A 17,635-nucleotide genomic window follows, 5' to 3' on the forward strand; every position below is an offset into this window, starting at 1 on the left:
TGATTCATCAGTCCACAGAACACATTTCCACTGCTCCAGAGTCCAGTGGCGGCATGCTTTGCACCGCTCCATCCGACGCTCGGCGTTGTGCTCGGTGATGCAAGGCTTGCACGCAGCTGCTCTGCCATGGGAACCCACACCATGAAGCTCCCGGCACACAGTTTTAGTGCTGATGTTAATGCCAAAGGAGGGTTCGAAGTCTGCGGTTACTGAGTCAGCAGAGCACTGGAGACTCTTATGCACTGTGGGCCTCAGCAGTCAGCGACCCCGCTTTGTAACTATACGCGGTCTGTCACTTCATGGCTGAGTTGCTGTGGTTCCTAAGTGTTTCCACTTTTCAATAAAACCACTAACAGTTGATCGTGGAACATCTAGGAGGGAAGAAAATTCACGAACTGACTTCTTGCGACAGTGGTACACCACTACAGTACCACACTTGAATTCAGTGAGCTCTTTAGAATGACTCATTCTTTCAAAAATGTTTCTAAAGGCAGACTGCATGGCTAGGTGCTTGATGTTATACATCTGCAGCAATGGGACTTCAATATGTGTGCGTATGTGTGTGTGTGTGTGTGTGTGTGTGTGTATATATATATATATATATATATATATATATATATATATATATATATATATATATATATACACACACACACACACACACACACACACACACACACACACACACACACACACAATGTATTTATTTATTTACATTTCTTTTTTCAAAGATATAATGTTTTATCAAAATATGATACCATCACTCAAAAATCATTCAGAAAGCATACAAACATTCTGTGGGTTGCAGCTGGCCAGGGCACAGAGTAGTTTTCACTAGCAGATATTTTCCTATCAGGAAGGATGAAAAAGGTGAATGGTGTCGAGGCAAGGATTCTTCCCCATGTTGTCACGTAGTAATTTTGTGTTGCTGGTATTCACTTATTATACTGAATCCCATTTAGTGTATGCTGTGTTCATGATATAATTTTGGGAGAAGTGAACCTTTTCGAGTGCATATGTAAAGTGCAGAAGAGCTTTTCAAACAGTAGCAATGTGTGTTGCCGTGAGGACTCAATCTCTTCAACCCATACCTGCACCCTCTGAACAATGGCTGCAGCCTTTATATATGTATGTATGTATGTGTATGTGTATATATTATATATATATATATATAGTGTGTGTGTGTGTGTGTGTCTATGAAGATTCCAGGTGAGTAACTGCAGTGTACAGTAGTAAGAAATTTAGAGATATTCCAAATTGTAGTAAAGTACACAGACTTTGCATAGAAACAGAAGGTTTTGGACAGAGGTCCTTCATCAGCTGTGTAAGCAAAGTGTTTCTGGATTGGTAGCAGGAGGTGCCAGTTTATGTATGAAAAAGTAGATGATTAATCATGACATTCATTCCGTGGGGTTCTAAAGTTCCATGAGTGTAGATGAGGTCTTTTTCTTTAACTTTCCTAATTTCACTGCTGCCATAGCAACAACTGGCAATGCAAACAGATATGTCACTAACGCATTAACGTGTCCATTAGTAGTGAAATGCCTTGCCACTGGAAACGACATCTCTCTCTCTCACACACACACACACACACACACACACACACACACACACACACACACACACACACACTACACTATTTTCTGTTTTTGTTATTTGTTTTTTAACCACAAAAAAAGATTTCTATCAACCTTTCACGACTGCACCCATCTCCTGGACACTCACAGACAAGCTCTTATGCACATAAGTCATTAATCCTCTGCAATACTCTAAAAATGCCAAAAGAAGCACACCACCTCATCATGATGAAAGCACCCAGACCACGACTCATCAGTCATAACCCCTGGAGAGATAAGGTCAGAAACAAACTTTTTTTGGTTTTGTTTTTTTCCAGACTCAATCCAGAACCTTCTTACAACCATGGCAAACTTTAATAATATATTATTTACCATAATATATAGTCAGGCCTTTGCTTTGGGATACCATCAATGATTTATCTGGAGGTCTTGGCCAAGTGACAGTGTAATCAGAGAAGCTAATCTCGGCCCGAAGGAGCCTGGGAGGAGTAGTCTTCCCAGACCTTGAAATTCACTGCAGCTGGATATCTTTGTAATAAAATCCTCCAGCCTCTCAGACAGGCCGCTCCTTTTCTGCATTATCAATACTGTGAAATTGATCAGTCGCGAATGGCTCGTTGTCAAGTTGTTTTTCTGGTCTCTTCCCAGATTGAACAGCTGTTTTACTTCTTGCACTTCCATTTTTTGAATGTTTTCTAAGGCCGAGTCATTGATCATATTAAAAATGTCTAAATAAAAGAGGAAAAAGAAATCAACAAGAAAAACCATATAGCATTTCAACTGAAAAAGGAGCATCTTTATTACAGGGTACGGGATATTTCAAGCCATGATATTATTGTTTGACTTTAATAACTGCTGTTTATTTTGCTGATTTGAAACACAGCTCTCACAAGGCCTTTAAGAATCAACATTATTTATCTCCTTTTCAACTTTAAGAGCTACAACCACCACACAGTATAACCTTTAGCATACAGCATCTCTGAATCTGTATTATAACTGCAGTACGGTAACATTTTCCTCTCTTGATCATTTAGATGTTTTTTGTTCTTCAAAACAGCTAACACAAACCAACCAGGGGATGCTCCTCAGAACCAGCTCTTTTTTGAATCAGGCTGAAGGGTACAGTGACATCAGCCATGAGCTGGGATCAACCTCATGACCTCTTGCGCCACAGCCAAGCCTTCAGACCACCGAGGGCAGTCATTAGCGTCGCGCAGGCAGTTGTATAGAAGGGGCTAGCAAAGCAGGAGCTGAGTCCCAAAGCCGCTTAAATCAGTTTGTATCTCTCTCTCCATGCCTGCAGTCGTCCCTCAGTGAGCTGATGGAAGAGGGGAGCGATTCTCAGGGTTGCTTCTGCCTTTATGATCCTGAGGTTTAAACAGCATTGCATTGGCTCTTAAAACGCGCATGTAACCGAATGCAGACAGGTGAATGTAACCGAATGCAGACAGGATTTAAGGTGAAGGCACGTTTGGTGGGGGGGTTGGATAATTACATGGGCTGAGGTTTTACTGTGGGTTAATGGCACACCAAGACTTAATGATGGAGCAAGCAATTAAGAAAAGTGCAGGGTGATTTTGACATGTCTGCAATGTGCACAGTGTGTGTGGTGTTGTCTAAAGCATTTAGGGTGTTTAAATGAGATTGTGTAGTCAGTGATGTTGGCATGTAGTGTTTGTATGTATGTGGTGCATGTGATTAACATGTAGCATGTGTGGTCAGTGAGTAGCGCATCTGGCATGTAGTGTGTTACCACCAAGCCACAGGATGTGTCTGGCTTTGGGTTGCACTTGTGCTCAGATGGCTGGCGTGACTAACTCAGTCTCAGGAGGAGGAAGCATCTGGCCAAGCACTGTTTACAGCGTCCTGCTCTCTGACACAAAGCCCCATAGGCTCTTAGGGTCTTACACACACACACACACACACACACACACACACACACACACACACACACACACACACACTCCCAATGCTCTGTCCAGTAACCACGACCCAAAAGACACAAACCACCAGCACCAAATCCCTTTAACCTTACACAGTAAGCTGTACTTTCCATAACACATACTCCAAGTAATTTGACACAAATATGAATGGCAATGCACCACCCAGTTCAGTAAATTCTGTCACCAAAAATGCCTGGAGCTTTTCTCGTGCTCATTGATTGTTTCCTTTTTCTATTCCACCCCGCAGATGGAGCTTTTTATTGAGCTGGCAGCACTCATGCGTCACATGTGTGACGGACTCAACTCGAATTAGCCTCCAGAGTTCAACGAGCTGGTCGGGTTGGGTGGGGCAAACTCACTTGATGACCCGAGATCGAGTGCTGCATGTGACATCCAATTGCTGCTTTTCAGACTGGACTCAACATTTCTCCGTCTTTACATTTACATTTACGGCATTTAGCTGACGTGCTTATCCAGAGCGACTTACAAAATTGCTTGGTCATTTACTCATAGATACATCCTAGTCAGTACAGTAGGTTAGAGTTCAAGAGACCTCTGACCTAGAATGCTCTTGAAATACAGGGATCAATCACCGTCTCCCTATGACATATGGATCTCATTCCAAGGTGCACACACAGCCACCTAAAGCTTAAATGCCCGTTCAGGTTAGTGCAGATAACAGCTTGTGGACTCTCCAGCAATGAAATGGGTGGCGAGGATTATTGGAAATCCCATGAAAGTGCTGTGACAAAGGACAGCTGACAAACAGCATAATGTCTGTGTCACGGGGATCCGGAGATGATCGAGAGTTTTGTGAGGGGAAAAACCAGACGCTGTAGAGAGAAGGGACAGTCAGTGGTGAGCAGCAAGCGAGTGCGAAGGGAGACAGAACAGGGCTGTGGGACAGTTCTGCTTGGAACAGATCCTTGGGCTGATCGAAATGCCACCCAAATGTCTTTGTCATTTCGGTTTGTGAATAAAAAGAGATTCCAAAGCTGCATTATTTAGGTTAAATGGCTCCGAGTGCTGGCCGGGGAACATGCAGCACTGATATTGATAGAACTGTTTTGGTCAGAGAAGTCATTGATCACTGTGGGGGAAGGCTCAAAAGAGTGCATAGAGCCATGGCAGTGCGTAGGAAAGATTGCTTTAAGTGGTCATTTCATGATCATTTTAATGGCCTCTTAAGTATTGCATTTCTTTCACTGGCTCAAAAGGACCAGGACACGGCTTTGGCTGGGCGGCAGAGGGAGGGAGGCACCGTAGGCGCCGACGGGGCCTCAGCCAGGATGACGTACCTTGATGATGTCCTCGTTGGATGACTTGCACTCCACAAAGGAGGAGATGTCAGTGACCGCGCCATTCAGCTCTATGGAGACGACTTTGACTGGGATGGCGACCGTCCGGCCTGTCAGGACCGCAGTATTGATGATCTCAGTATCCTGGATGTGGGGTGGGAGGGAGAGAGAGAGAGAGAGAGAGAGAGAGAGAGAGAGAGAGAGAGAGAGAGAGAGAGAGAGAGAGAGAGAGGTGGACAGGGAGAGAAGGGAGGGAGAGAGGGAGGGAGGTGGAGAGGGAGAGAGAAATAGAGAGAAAGAGAGAGAGAGAGAGAGAGAGAGAGAGGAAACAGTCCCAAAAGGTAAGCAGGAGTTCAGATCCAGTGCAATGCTGTTTTGAAACCTCTTGCTTATAAAGTCAAGGGTGTGGTCATCTTTGAAGAAGAAAGCCTTGACCTTATAAAACTAGACTCATAAGACTAATAAATTTTAAAAGCTTATGAAAAAAGCTTATGAAAAAAGATCAATTTTCCTCATTCAAGCAACCAAACGAGCACAATCTGTTCTATTACACTGGTTTTATACAGGACAGTGACCTAATGAGAGTTTCCATTCTTTCCAATCCATTCATTAAGGAGGAACTTTTGGTGTGGAAGACCTAAACATGTTTAATTAGTATTAAATGGCTATTTTCTGGCACAAAGGCTTAGACAGCTTACCCACAAAGCTAATATGACTGAAAGCCAGCAGTTCTTCAACAGGCTGTTGACTGGTATCTACTATTTTGGCCCAGAGCGATTTTAGAATGAGGAAAGGCATACTTTTCCAGCATCATCAAATGTGAGCATGTTTGGTTTACAGTTTGCATTCACACTGCACCAGCAAATTGATGCAGTGTTCCACTGTGCCACGTACACAAACAGGTCTCCCCTTTCAATTAGGCACTGCAAAGCAGACACTCGGGCCAATTACAGAGCATGCAGTCTCTGCCTGCTCACATACATTCATTATATTTATGGCTGAAGGGGTGCTAACATCACTAACTGTAATATATTCTGTGCTGGGACCAGAGAGAATGACAAGGTACAACACAAATTATATGACAAATGGGAGCCAGGACAGCAGGCTGGAGGGGAGATATCATCATCATCATCATCATCATCATTCCCACACCCCAAAATTGGGAACCAAGACCCAATGAACCCATGCATTAAGCTGAGATTGAAGATAATGTCTAAACTGTGAATTAGTACCTGAAAGGCTACTGGATGATGTAAATGCAGCACTACAAATGATAACCAACTAGCTGGTATCCAGCCACAGCAACAGTTAAACTTGAGATGCTTGGCTACAAGATGAACATTATCAAGGAACAGTATCCTCTGTGGAGGAGGAGGTTGGAGGCCAAGATAAGGGCAACACCGAGAGACGTCAGCCAGCTTTCAGAAATGCACAAAGGCGTGATGAAGGTACCTGAGAAATACAACAAGCTGTTCATACCTAAGGCCTTGGAGACTGCCAAGCAAAGATGAACTGTTCTGGCTGCCCACCTGAAGAGGTACACAAGAGAAGTAGAAGCCAGGAGGATAAACAGATCATTTTCCCACTAGCCATCCAAAGTGTACTCTCGGTGGCAAGGTAACAGCATGAGAAGAGACCCACCAAAGCTGGAGATTGAACAACACTGGAAAAGAATATGGCAGAAGGAGGCATCACATGAAAACAATGCCCAATAGTGACTGAACCTGAGACATGGGCCACACCTACTGGCTGAATCAGCTGCAAACAGACAGTCCTGATCCTGAAGGACCCCCAGACAGGGGTGATTCCATCCAACTACCAGCCAATCACCTGCATCTACACAAAATGTAAACTCCTCTTAGGCATCATTTCAGCTAAGAGGAGTAGGAACATGGCTCAATACATGAGTGGGGCCCAGAAAGGAATTGGCACCAGAGGAGCAAAGCACCAGCTACAGGTGGATAAAACAGTTATTTGTGACTGTAAGCCCAGACAGACCAAACTGTGCACCACCTGGACTGACTACAAAAAAGCCTAAGATTCACTGCCCCACACATGGATCCTGGAATGCTTGAGGCTATATAACATCAACAGGACTCTAAGAGCCTTCATCAAGAATTCAGTGGGGCTGTGGAAGACAACTACAGAGGCCAACGTCAGGCCAACACCATGAGTCACCATCAAGTGCACCCCTCAGGCCCATTAGTGGGATCTCAAGAGTGCTAAGGATACTGGCTCTGGAATGGAACAACCACCTCCTCTACAAGGATGATACCAAGTTGCATACCAGAGGGGAATGAGACCTCCACTCACCCATCAATCTCACCTGGATATACAGCAATGACATCGGAATGTCATTTGGACTGAATAATGTGGACGGATGATTATAAGGAGAGGGAAGGTAAGTAGAACTGAGGGGATTGTACTGCCAGAAGGTAACACAGCAGATGTTATGGGCAGCTAAAGTATCTTGGAATCCCACAGGCAAATGGGAATCATGAAGAGGCCACAAGGAAAGCAACCACAGCCAAATACCTACAAAGAGTGACGCAAGTCCTGAGAAAACAGATATTTGGGAAGAGCAAGATCGGGACTACCAAAACAACTGACATCAAGACAAGGAAACTCCTCAGAATGCATGGAAGGTTTCATTCCAAATCCAGCACTCTGGGACTGTACAACAAGCTGAAGGAGGACTAGTGAGTGCCAGAGCTACTATCCAGGATGAGACAACCAAGATTCAGGAGTACACCAGGAAGATGGCCCCAAGTGATGAAGTGCTCACCGAGTACCTCAGACAGCAGAAACCCAAGGAGGATGGGAGGAGAAGTAGGACCCATCACAGTATGTACCTCCGGTATATAGTGGAAGTGGCTGATACACAAAAATCCTACCAATGGCTGGAAAAGGCTGCACTGAAAGACAGCACGGAGGCACCAATCATGGCATCACAGGAACAAGCTGACTACAAAATTAACAGATGCTGAGTTCTACCACACCAGGCAGGACCCCGGATGCAAGACGTGCAAAGACGCCCCCGGAGACAATCCAGCACTTAATAGCAGGATGCAAGATGCTTGCAGGCAGAGCATACATGGAACACCATAACCAAGTGGCTGTCATAGGATACAGAAATATATTTGTACAGGCTGGACGTTTCAAGGTCAAAATGGGATACACCCCCTAGAGTGGTGGAGAATGACCGAGCTAAGCCCCTGTGGAACTTTCAGACGCAGACTGACCAAATGATAATGGCTAACCAACTGGACATAGTAGTGATTGATAAACAGCAGAAGAGGGCTGTAGTGATAGATGCATCAATCCCAATTGATAGCAACATCAGGAAAAAATAACAAAGAAAGCTCAAGAAGTACCAAGGGCTGAAAGAAGAGACGGACAAGCTGTGGAAAGTGAAGGCAACATTGCTTCCCATAGTAGTCGGAGCACTAGGGGCTGTGACCCCCAAACTGGGAGAATGGCTCCAGCAGATCCCAGGAACAACATCCAAGATCTCTGTACAGAAAGAGTGGGAACAGTTAAGATACCATGCAGGACCCTCAATATCCAAGGCTTCTGGTAGAAGATCTGAGCTTGAAGGGAAAAAAAGACTGCCCTGAGGAGGACCCAAAAAAATTAAAATAAATTAATTAATTAATTAATAAAATTAAAGAAAACTTCCTATGCCTGAACAAATTTGGCAATTTGCAGAAAGAGTGAGCCCACAGCTAATGTTACTTAAGGGAAAGTATAAAGGAAAACATGCGTTCATTAAACTGTAATCTCATGGCAGTGTGCAAAACAGGAAGTGGTCACGACTAAGGAGGTTTTTGAGAAATGTTTTGTTAAACTTTTCTCCCAGCCCAATTAACTTAGATGTGATAAACCCCATCTTATCCAAAACTACCTTAACAGCAGCAGTTGTGTGTCTACCTTTAGACACACAACACCTCCTTTGTCTCTTTACGTCTTTCCTTTCTAGCTGTCAGAGTGCTAAACTGAATACAAAGTTTTTCTTTAGGGTTATAAAAAACTGAACCGTACACTCAGAAATAACAGCTCTGCTTAATACTTAGTGATTATTCAGTTATTAATGCAGCATTAGAGCTGCCAGTCTGGTATAAGGTCAGTATTAGAACTGAAGTCTCAAGGCCCCCTAGGCACAATTACTAGGCATACTTCTTTCAGAGTCAAAGCCAGGTGTTTCTCTCTGTGTGTGTGTGTGTGTGTGTGTGTGTGTGTGTGTGATCAGATGACACACACACACAGAAACACCTGGCTTTGACTCCGAAAGAAGTGTGTGTGTGTATATATATATATATATATATATGTGTGTGTGTGTGTGTGTGTGTGTGTGTGTGTGTGTGTGTGTGTGTGTGTGTGTGTGTGTGTGTGTGTGTGTGTGTGTGTGTCATCTGATCTTTCTAGTTTTCCTGGTGAGAGTTGTGGTGGTTGCAGGCTGAGAAGATCAGCCCAGACTTTTCTATTCCCTGTGACAGATTAAAGTTCCTCCTGTGGGACACCCAGACACTCCCAAACCAGCTGTGAGAGATAATCCTCCCAGCAGCTCCTAGCTCTGCCACTGGTCCTCCTTCCAGTGGGATGTGACAGGAACATCTGTAGTGGGAGCTGACCAGGGGCCATCCTTATGAGCTGCCCAAACACCATTAATCAGCTCGTCTCAGTCTGAAGAAGCAGCGGTCATACCTGAGGACTTCCTCCACAGAGCTCTGTGCCCTGTCAAGGAGTGACAGTTCAGTAACCCTGCATTTCCCCTGCTTGTGTTCATGTTTTTATTCTTTCGGTCACTACCCATCTTGTGACCATAGGTGAGGGTGAGGATGTAGATGGATTGGCACACAGAGAGCTTCTAAAACTAAGCTTCCGGCTTCAGCATCATAGATTGATTCAGAGACCATAGCACTGTTGCCACTGACCCAAACTGTTCATCAATCTCACCCTCTCACTCATGAATGTAATCCTGACACACTTACACTCCTCCACAAAGGACAAGTTTTCTTCCTCTCAGCTGAAGAGACCATACTATTCTTTTCCAGAAGAGTGCCATGACCTCAGAGACTTGAAGCTGCTGATTTCCATCCCAGCCACTTCACATTCAGCCGCAAAGCACTCAAGTGTGTGTCCAAGGTCCACCTCAGAGGCTGCTAAGAGGATGTCATCCACAAATCACACAGATTCCACCTCTATGCCGCCTTACTGGACACCAATCCAGCCTTGGCTGCTCCTTGAGATCCTGTCCACAAAACCCGCAAACAGGAGTAGAGACAAGACACACCCTCAGTGGAGCCAGACACCCACAGTGCACAACTCCATCTTAATGCAAAAAAAATGTTTTTAAAAAAAATATTTTGCTGCATTCACATAGACTTGTCAGCTTGAAGCAGCAACCCATACACCCCATAATCCTGCACCATCTCCCACCATTTATGCAGAGGTACACAATCATTTGCCTTTTTAAAGTACACAAAGCACCTGTAAATTGGGTTGGCATACTCTCATGATCCGTCACAAAGCTGTGCCGCAGAGAGACTCTGGTCCACTATTCCATGACCTGAGCACATTGTTCCATCTGTACATTCAACTAACAAGCAGTCTCCTGTCTGGTCCCCTGGCATAGGTATTTCCTGAGAGGCTCAGGAGTGTGATGCACCTGTAATTGGAACAATCTGGTCCCATTTTTTCAAATAAGGGAACCAATCCTGTAGTATGGTAGTCTGAAGGAGCTGCATTTGTTTTTCATGTGGTGTTGAAGAGTCATGTTTAGCACCCAACCCCAACCATCTCCAGTGCCTTCAATATTTCCAGTCCAATCTCCCCCACTGCCACTGCCCTGCTACCATATAGCTTAACTACCGTCGTGTCTTCATCCAAAGAAACAAATCTGAATCACCATCATCACCATTATGTTAGCCATATCCATAGCCATATTATTTTCTGATAGGTTTTCTTACCATCGGACTCCTACTATACCGATGTTTGGTTTATGGATGTCACTATTCTAAGGCAATATATTGAACACTGCAGACTTAAATGTATCCAGTTCACATAGTAACCAGGAAGTAAGCAGTAATACATGTACATTTAGTACTCAAAATCATTACAAAATGACAGACCAGTTCATTTTTGAGAACTGGTCTTGACTCTTTTGTACTCTTAATAATTGACTCCCTCATGCTATTCTGGACTATTCCCATCACTGACCAAGTGGTGTGATACCCTGCAGAAAAAACATGCACAATTTTGCACTGCCTGCTGGGTCCTGTGGCCTAAGTTAAGAAACACAGATGTACATCACCCACAATGGCCAGCAAGCTGGGACGGTTCCCCCTGCAACACACAAAGCAACACACGGGCTCAAGCTGGCACGGATGCCACACCACAGGGCAGGGGCGTGCGCTCAAAGTAGCGTGCTAACTGTGCGTGTGACCTAACATACGACCGCTTCTTACTACTGCCTCTCTGGGTCGACAAGGAGACAGGAGACAACCCGTGCTTCCCACCAGCTGTGTTCTCTTGTACCCCTGAGCACAGAGGGCAGCGACCTCACTGGGAGCCAAGCTCAGGGGCCAGCGTAGGACACAGCCTTCAGAGCTATCTCACCCCATGGGAGTCTGGAGAGTTTGTGTTTTGACTCAGGCTACATAACCTATTGGCCGCCGCATGTGAAACAAGCCAGCCATTCCAGGCCTAATCATAATTTCTGAATAATTCAAGAGCGTGTGTGTGTGTGCGTGCGTGCACGCACTTGTCCCTGCGTGCGCACGTGTATGTGTGTTTTAGATCTGTGTGCAATGTGCAGCATGCAAATGGGCAGCAAGTACATAATGAATAAAAAGCAGTAGGAGCTGCAATGGACTGCAGTGTAATGAATGACACATTACTCTGAACATAAAACATCGTTCTCCATAAATAATGCCAAGGACAGCTCTGATGAGTCATCACATTCTGTATGCCGAGTCAAACGGTAAGAATAACCTGTGCCTTTTATCTCCCCAAATAAGAAAATAAGGTGCATACACCCGAGACATGATTGGGGTGAGAGCCAGGGCAAGTTTTATATACTAATGTTTACAGAAGGCCACTGGGACACTGGACAAGCTAATTCTCTATATCTTTATTATGCATTTGCTTTGTCATCTCTAATGCTTGCGCAACACAATAGAAGCCCTTCGTCCACATAATTGAAAAATCTTTGCATAAATTACAGGATAGTTCCACTCCCTTGGTGGTAAACTATAATTGACTGCTGATATAAAAATATAAGTCGTTAGAAGGATAAACACCTCATCCTCCCATAGAGTACATTCTGTACCTGTCAATCTCCTATAACACGGAAGTTACTGAAGTCCATGCATTGGGAATACATTGTGTGTGTGAGTATGTGTTTGTGTGTGTGTAATGGGGTGTTTTAGCATGCCAAAGTCTTTTTCTAGCCAGTCAGAAGGTCCATGTGTTGTTTTATTTATGATGCGCTTCTGGTGACAGTCCAATGCAGCAAGGCATCAGAGTGAGTATGACCAAGCCGTTCGCTGCTGCCTGCTTTCACACTGTCTGGAGATCAGGAAGATCAGCCTGAGCTTCTGCATAGAGAAATGGAGGGGGTAGGGGGGAGCTGGACTCAGATCAGGAGAGGCCCAGTAAGGGTTACGATTTTTAATAAAGAAACTGGGAGCAGCTCTGAGCTGGAGCATTAAAATGCAGCCAGACTCTGATTACCAGTGCAGTGGTCCAAGACTGCCATGCTGAGATCATAACCCTCCCTGATTAAAGGCCTTCCGTTACACACCCACACACACAGACACTCATTGGAAAGACACCTGAGTCAGAGAGGAATTTGCTTTGTGAATTTGCGTGTTTGCTTGGGTATTGTGCACAACCGTGTTCCCGTGTCCATGCATGGACATTTGTGTCTACTGTCGAATCATAGCGGGTGAACATGCAGGAGGTGTGACTGTGTGAGACTGCTGTGCGTGCAGAGGAACTGACTGCCGCCTTACACGTGGGACTCATTTTGAGTGCCTGGCATTGACATGTACAATCCTGTCCTTGGTTGTCTCTAAATGCCTCTTAAGGAAGCGTCTAGAAATGCTTCTTAAGGGAACCTATCCGAGTGCTTCCCGCTCATGCCCCCCCCCCCCACGTTCCTCCTGTGGTTTCAGGCATCCCCCCATTTCCTGTATATCAACTCCGTTCCAGATATTGAACATGAACGAACACACACAAACACACACACACACACACACACACACACACACACACACACACACTCCCACACCCATGACGATGTATGTGTCTGGTGACAGACCATGAGTGTGGTGTTTCACTTGTTGTTGATAGCATGGGCTGAAGGACAACCAACAGCGCCTGCAGTACAGTCCTGCCATTAGCTCTGCTGTGACATTCTGCATTTAGCTTCTATGGGTGACACTATTAAGGTGTGCTAATTAATAATGCATAAAAGCTAGAGGGAGATATCAATTTCAGGTGGTATTTATTTATTGTTAGCATTTTTGTGTAAAGTGCTCCTTTAAGCATTGGTATTTTTGTATAAATTGCTCATTTAACCGTTAGCGTCTTTGTTTAAAGTGCACCTTTAAGCATTAGTATTTTTGTACAAATTGCTCCTTTAAGTGTTAGCATATTCGTATGAATTGCTCCTTTAAGCCTTAGTGTCTTTATTTAAAGTGCACCTTTAAGCATTAGCATTGTCATATTAATTGCTCCTTTAAGCGTTAGCATCTTTGTGGATGTGTTCCTTTAATTGTTAACATTTTTTTAAGCGTTAGTATTTTTGTATAAAATGTTCCTTTAAACGCTTGTGTAACACCCCAACCTTTGTTGTCTGTGTACTTAAGTGTAGCAGACAGGTGATTTAATTTATTGTACCTGGCTACTAGTGCACTCAACCAAGGTGGGACTTAAGTTCACATCAACACAAAGGCTTGCACCCGAGTGCTCACCAGTGCTGCAAACTCAACTGCGCCAGTGAATTGTAATGGCTGAATAATGAAGTCTCTCACTTATGGCACTGGTGCGTTAGCATACAGCAGATGGCTAACCACACAGGAAATGAACATGTCCTCTCTGGGCTTCCCATGGTGGACCCATTACCTGCAAAATGACTCGCAATATAACGTCTGTTGTTTTAGAATCTCGCCGACATACCGTCTGGTGATATAGCTGGGGAATAGGACCACAGAAAGGATAATGGCCATTATCAGTCAAATCAAAGGATGACCCTTCTTCATATATAGCAATAGCATCTGATAGGTTTCACAAGGTTATCTATTTCTCGCACAGCTGTTATCGGAGTTCTTGCATTCGGCTGTGTTTATGAAACAACATTTAAAGACACTGTGACTTTGTTGACCAACATGCATTATGTCATTACGAGACACTATAACCCAGGCAATAAGTGAGGTTTCACTGACCATTGACAGCGATATGATGGCTTGAATATCCTTCTGCACCGCTGTCAACTCTGTCACCACCTTGTCCGTGTCGGGGGGTGGATTCTGGCCTCGATAATCAATGTTCCAGTTGATCCTCCTGGTCACTGATTGGCTGGTGAAGTTCTCCATCTCAAAGTCCAGCTGCATAATTTCAATGCTGACAGTCAAATCCCTGGAGGGAAGAACATAAAGCAATCAAGCTGATGTGATGCGTGATCCATCACATGGACGCTTAGTGGGAAAATATGACAGGCCCAGCCACCAAATTATTAAGATCATTTAGACAACTTTAATTAGGGTCAGGTATGTATTTGATCATTAAATGGTTTAATGGGCTGCCCACCAACGCAGACAGATGTTCTGTCATGTATTAGGTATTATATATTGAAACAAATCAGTGGAGGAAACAATTAGGAGAACTGGGCCTAGCCCATCTGTTGTTTTGGAACAGACATAGTGGGCCCAAAATGAAGCGTTGGAGATTAAATCTAAGGACAGTAAAGCGCTCTGCTGGTACATATTGTCTAACAAATTTAGAAAAGACAATATGATCAAGATACTGATATGGGAAATATTGGAAATAATATAAAAATAGCCTTTGCTGTAAGTGTAAACAGTTGGACAGAAACTTCATTTATCTTCCTTCACAGGATGTCACACTTCCAATGAATTAACTATCTTCCCACTGATTTATTCATATTCTAACCTTTAAATGTATTAAAATATCCCAGTAACCCACATCTTCAAAAGAAATAAAACCTAAACCTATATAAACAACAAGAAAAAGAGATACTGTTCTGTGTGCCACGGTCTTCGAACTGAATTTAAGAGCAGCATCGAAACTTGGGTTTGTTGCCTGAGGAGGACTGGCTGAGCTGGCCAAAACTGGGTCGAAAACAGGCGAAGGTGCCAGCCGGAGTCTGGCCGTGCAGTGACAACTCCCTTCAGCCTGAAGGCCTCGCAGAAAGAGCTCGGTAATGGATAGTGACAGGCTAAATGAGCTCGGCGCCGACACCACACACTCGCTCATCCAGCATGATTTGTTTTGCCCAAGCTGCCTGTTGCGGGTGGAGGGTCGCTGATAGTAGCCGACAACCGAAGGAGGGGGGAGGAGTCCGGGGGAGCAGAAGTGGGTGGGGCTATGAGGGATTACAGGAGATGCTGAGGGAATGGTGGGCCAGAACAGATCTTCCTCGTGCCGCGGGGCGGAAGCGCATGCAAGGACGGGTTCGGAGGAACGGCCGAAGAGTCGGGACATGGTGCCATCGACGAGTAGGTTAGAATGGCAAGATGGTGCAAGATTCATCTTGCACATATGGTCTGGATGTTTATGACATTCTTTGTTTTCATTATAGATTGCTACTGTAATAATGTTGTGATGCATAAGACGGCCTTGCGCTGCCCTTACATTAGGTAGCACTCTCCATCTAAATACAGCAGAAGTGCCATACAGGCAAGGTCACACAATTTATTCCATGTGTCTCTTTCCCATGTGCTCTGAGTTTCCACACACAGAGGACAGCAGTGGCTTATTCTACTGATGAGCAGACTACTGACTGTGCACTTGCTTTATGTTGGTCAGGAATAGGCTTGATATACCATGGTAAGTAATTCATAAAACACTGCATATGAGTGATTTACATATCCATGCATGGGAATGAGCCTGATTTGCATGTCCAGACATCTCCGCTGCTGCAGTCGTTTAGCAATTTTCCCATGGGGACCGATGCGGCCAATTACAAAGGCAGCCTCACTCAGGTGTGTCTGCTGACTTAAAAACTTTGATCACTTTCCCTTTTGTTTGGATGGGAAAATATTTCAAGGAGAGGGTCTTCACTGGGAATTAATCACTGTCGGACGTGCTGGACATCGGTGGTGCTTATTTAGTGGACACTGCATTTACAAAGTTAATATTGTCCTAATTAGCCATCCGTTGCTGGGGATCAATATCCCAGTGGAGCACAGGCTCGAGATGCCGTGCAAGGGTCCTCCCTGCAATCAGTCACCGAGTGCTGCTTGTGCCGGGGCTGCGCTTTAAAACGCCCAGCAGTTAGACTCATTTTATGGATGATTAACCCGCAAGCCCAGAGAGAAAGTTCGAATAAATAAATCAAGGGCAACAACAGCAACAGTAGCAGATGATCAGCAAGCTGCCAACAACAGCACCTCTAATTCAATAAGCGTGGACCGAAGGCTAAGCGGATCTCATCCTGACAGATGAGCGTGGCCATGAAGCAAGTTTGGGATCTTCCTGGCCCAGTTGCATAAAGCAGCTTTAAAAAGGCAGCTTAGAGTTGCTTTAAATGAACTAGACAGTGAGAAAATAAAGGGAAATGAAGAGAACGAATAGGAGTGGCACGCACACACACACACGCGCACACACACACACACACACACAAAATCAGATCAACTTTTAGACACATTCTGAAAGAGTTTATAAATGTAAGATATTTTGAAGGCATTGTGAGGAGGGCTCACCATAAAGATGATGGAATGTCAGCTTGTCAATAAGAATCAGCAGTACTAAGTTCAGCTTCAAACTGTTAAATGTTCTCCACAGTGAGACTAGTCGGAATCTGTTCAGTCCCAAAACTGATTCAATTCCATTCTGAGCTGCTCATGGTGGGAAGAGTCTCAGTGCATTGGCGTGGCAGAGTAGGCTGTAGTAGGATTTACAGAACACGTCGGATTTACCAAACCCACGGTCTACCCAACTCTCTGAAATTCCAGCACATGCAAAGACGCTTGGGTCCCCCAACACCACCGTGCATGGTGTAAATATGAAAGAAAGACAAAAACAAAGCAAACCAAAACATGCAAACATCTGATAACCATCTGAACTGACAACATCTCTGCAGCCTAGTGCTGTCATGACATACAGGGCTGCTGCTCCTCACACAAAAAGCACAGCATCATCAAAAAGACACAAATCCACAAATGAAGTCCACAAATTAAATGTGACCTAAACTATAGAATTCCTAAGTAGGAAGCTCAGCTGATTGGCCATTACCTTCCGTGATAGTATATGGAACATCAAACTGTCAACGTTGAAGTCTTTTTTTTTTTCTTTTTTTTTTAATAAACAAGGCTGTCTCTTTTTGGAGAAGCTGTTAAAACTGTCAATGATGGAAAAACTAAAGTGACAGGAATGAGCACTAGTATGTAAACAAGCAAGTGACAGTTTACAATTTATGGTAGTCTTATGAGAGTGCTTTTCTCACTATTATGATTTTTATCTTGCTTATAGAAGTGGCTGGATTTGTGATCCCTTTGTATTTCAGCCAGATGATTCCATGAAGTAAAATTAAGACTACTACTAAGTTAAGACTAAGACCAAGTTTTCCTGA

General features: G+C 44.3%; 1 protein-coding gene across 4 annotated transcripts in view; it reads right to left on the reverse strand.

The window, feature by feature from the left end:
• Positions 1–17,635, reverse strand: part of tmem132e (transmembrane protein 132E) — a 187,259-nt gene that overhangs the window by 14,336 nt on the left and 155,288 nt on the right. For 2 of the 4 annotated variants that reach the window (XM_035527035.2, XM_027004227.3), the window contains exons 4-6: positions 14,268–14,460; positions 13,948–14,016; positions 4,819–4,962 (exon numbers count right to left, since the gene is read on the reverse strand). In XM_035527035.2, the coding sequence (XP_035382928.2) occupies positions 4,819–4,962; positions 13,948–14,016; positions 14,268–14,460 (406 nt within the window). The remainder of the gene's footprint in view (positions 1–4,818; positions 4,963–13,947; positions 14,017–14,267; positions 14,461–17,635) is intronic. The other 2 variants (XM_081718916.1, XM_027004228.3) reach the window with 2 other exon arrangements.

Source organism: Electrophorus electricus, chromosome 8, assembly GCF_041902795.1.
Source record: "Electrophorus electricus isolate QZ-2024a chromosome 8, ASM4190279v1, whole genome shotgun sequence".
NCBI lineage: Eukaryota > Metazoa > Chordata > Actinopteri > Gymnotiformes > Gymnotidae > Electrophorus > Electrophorus electricus.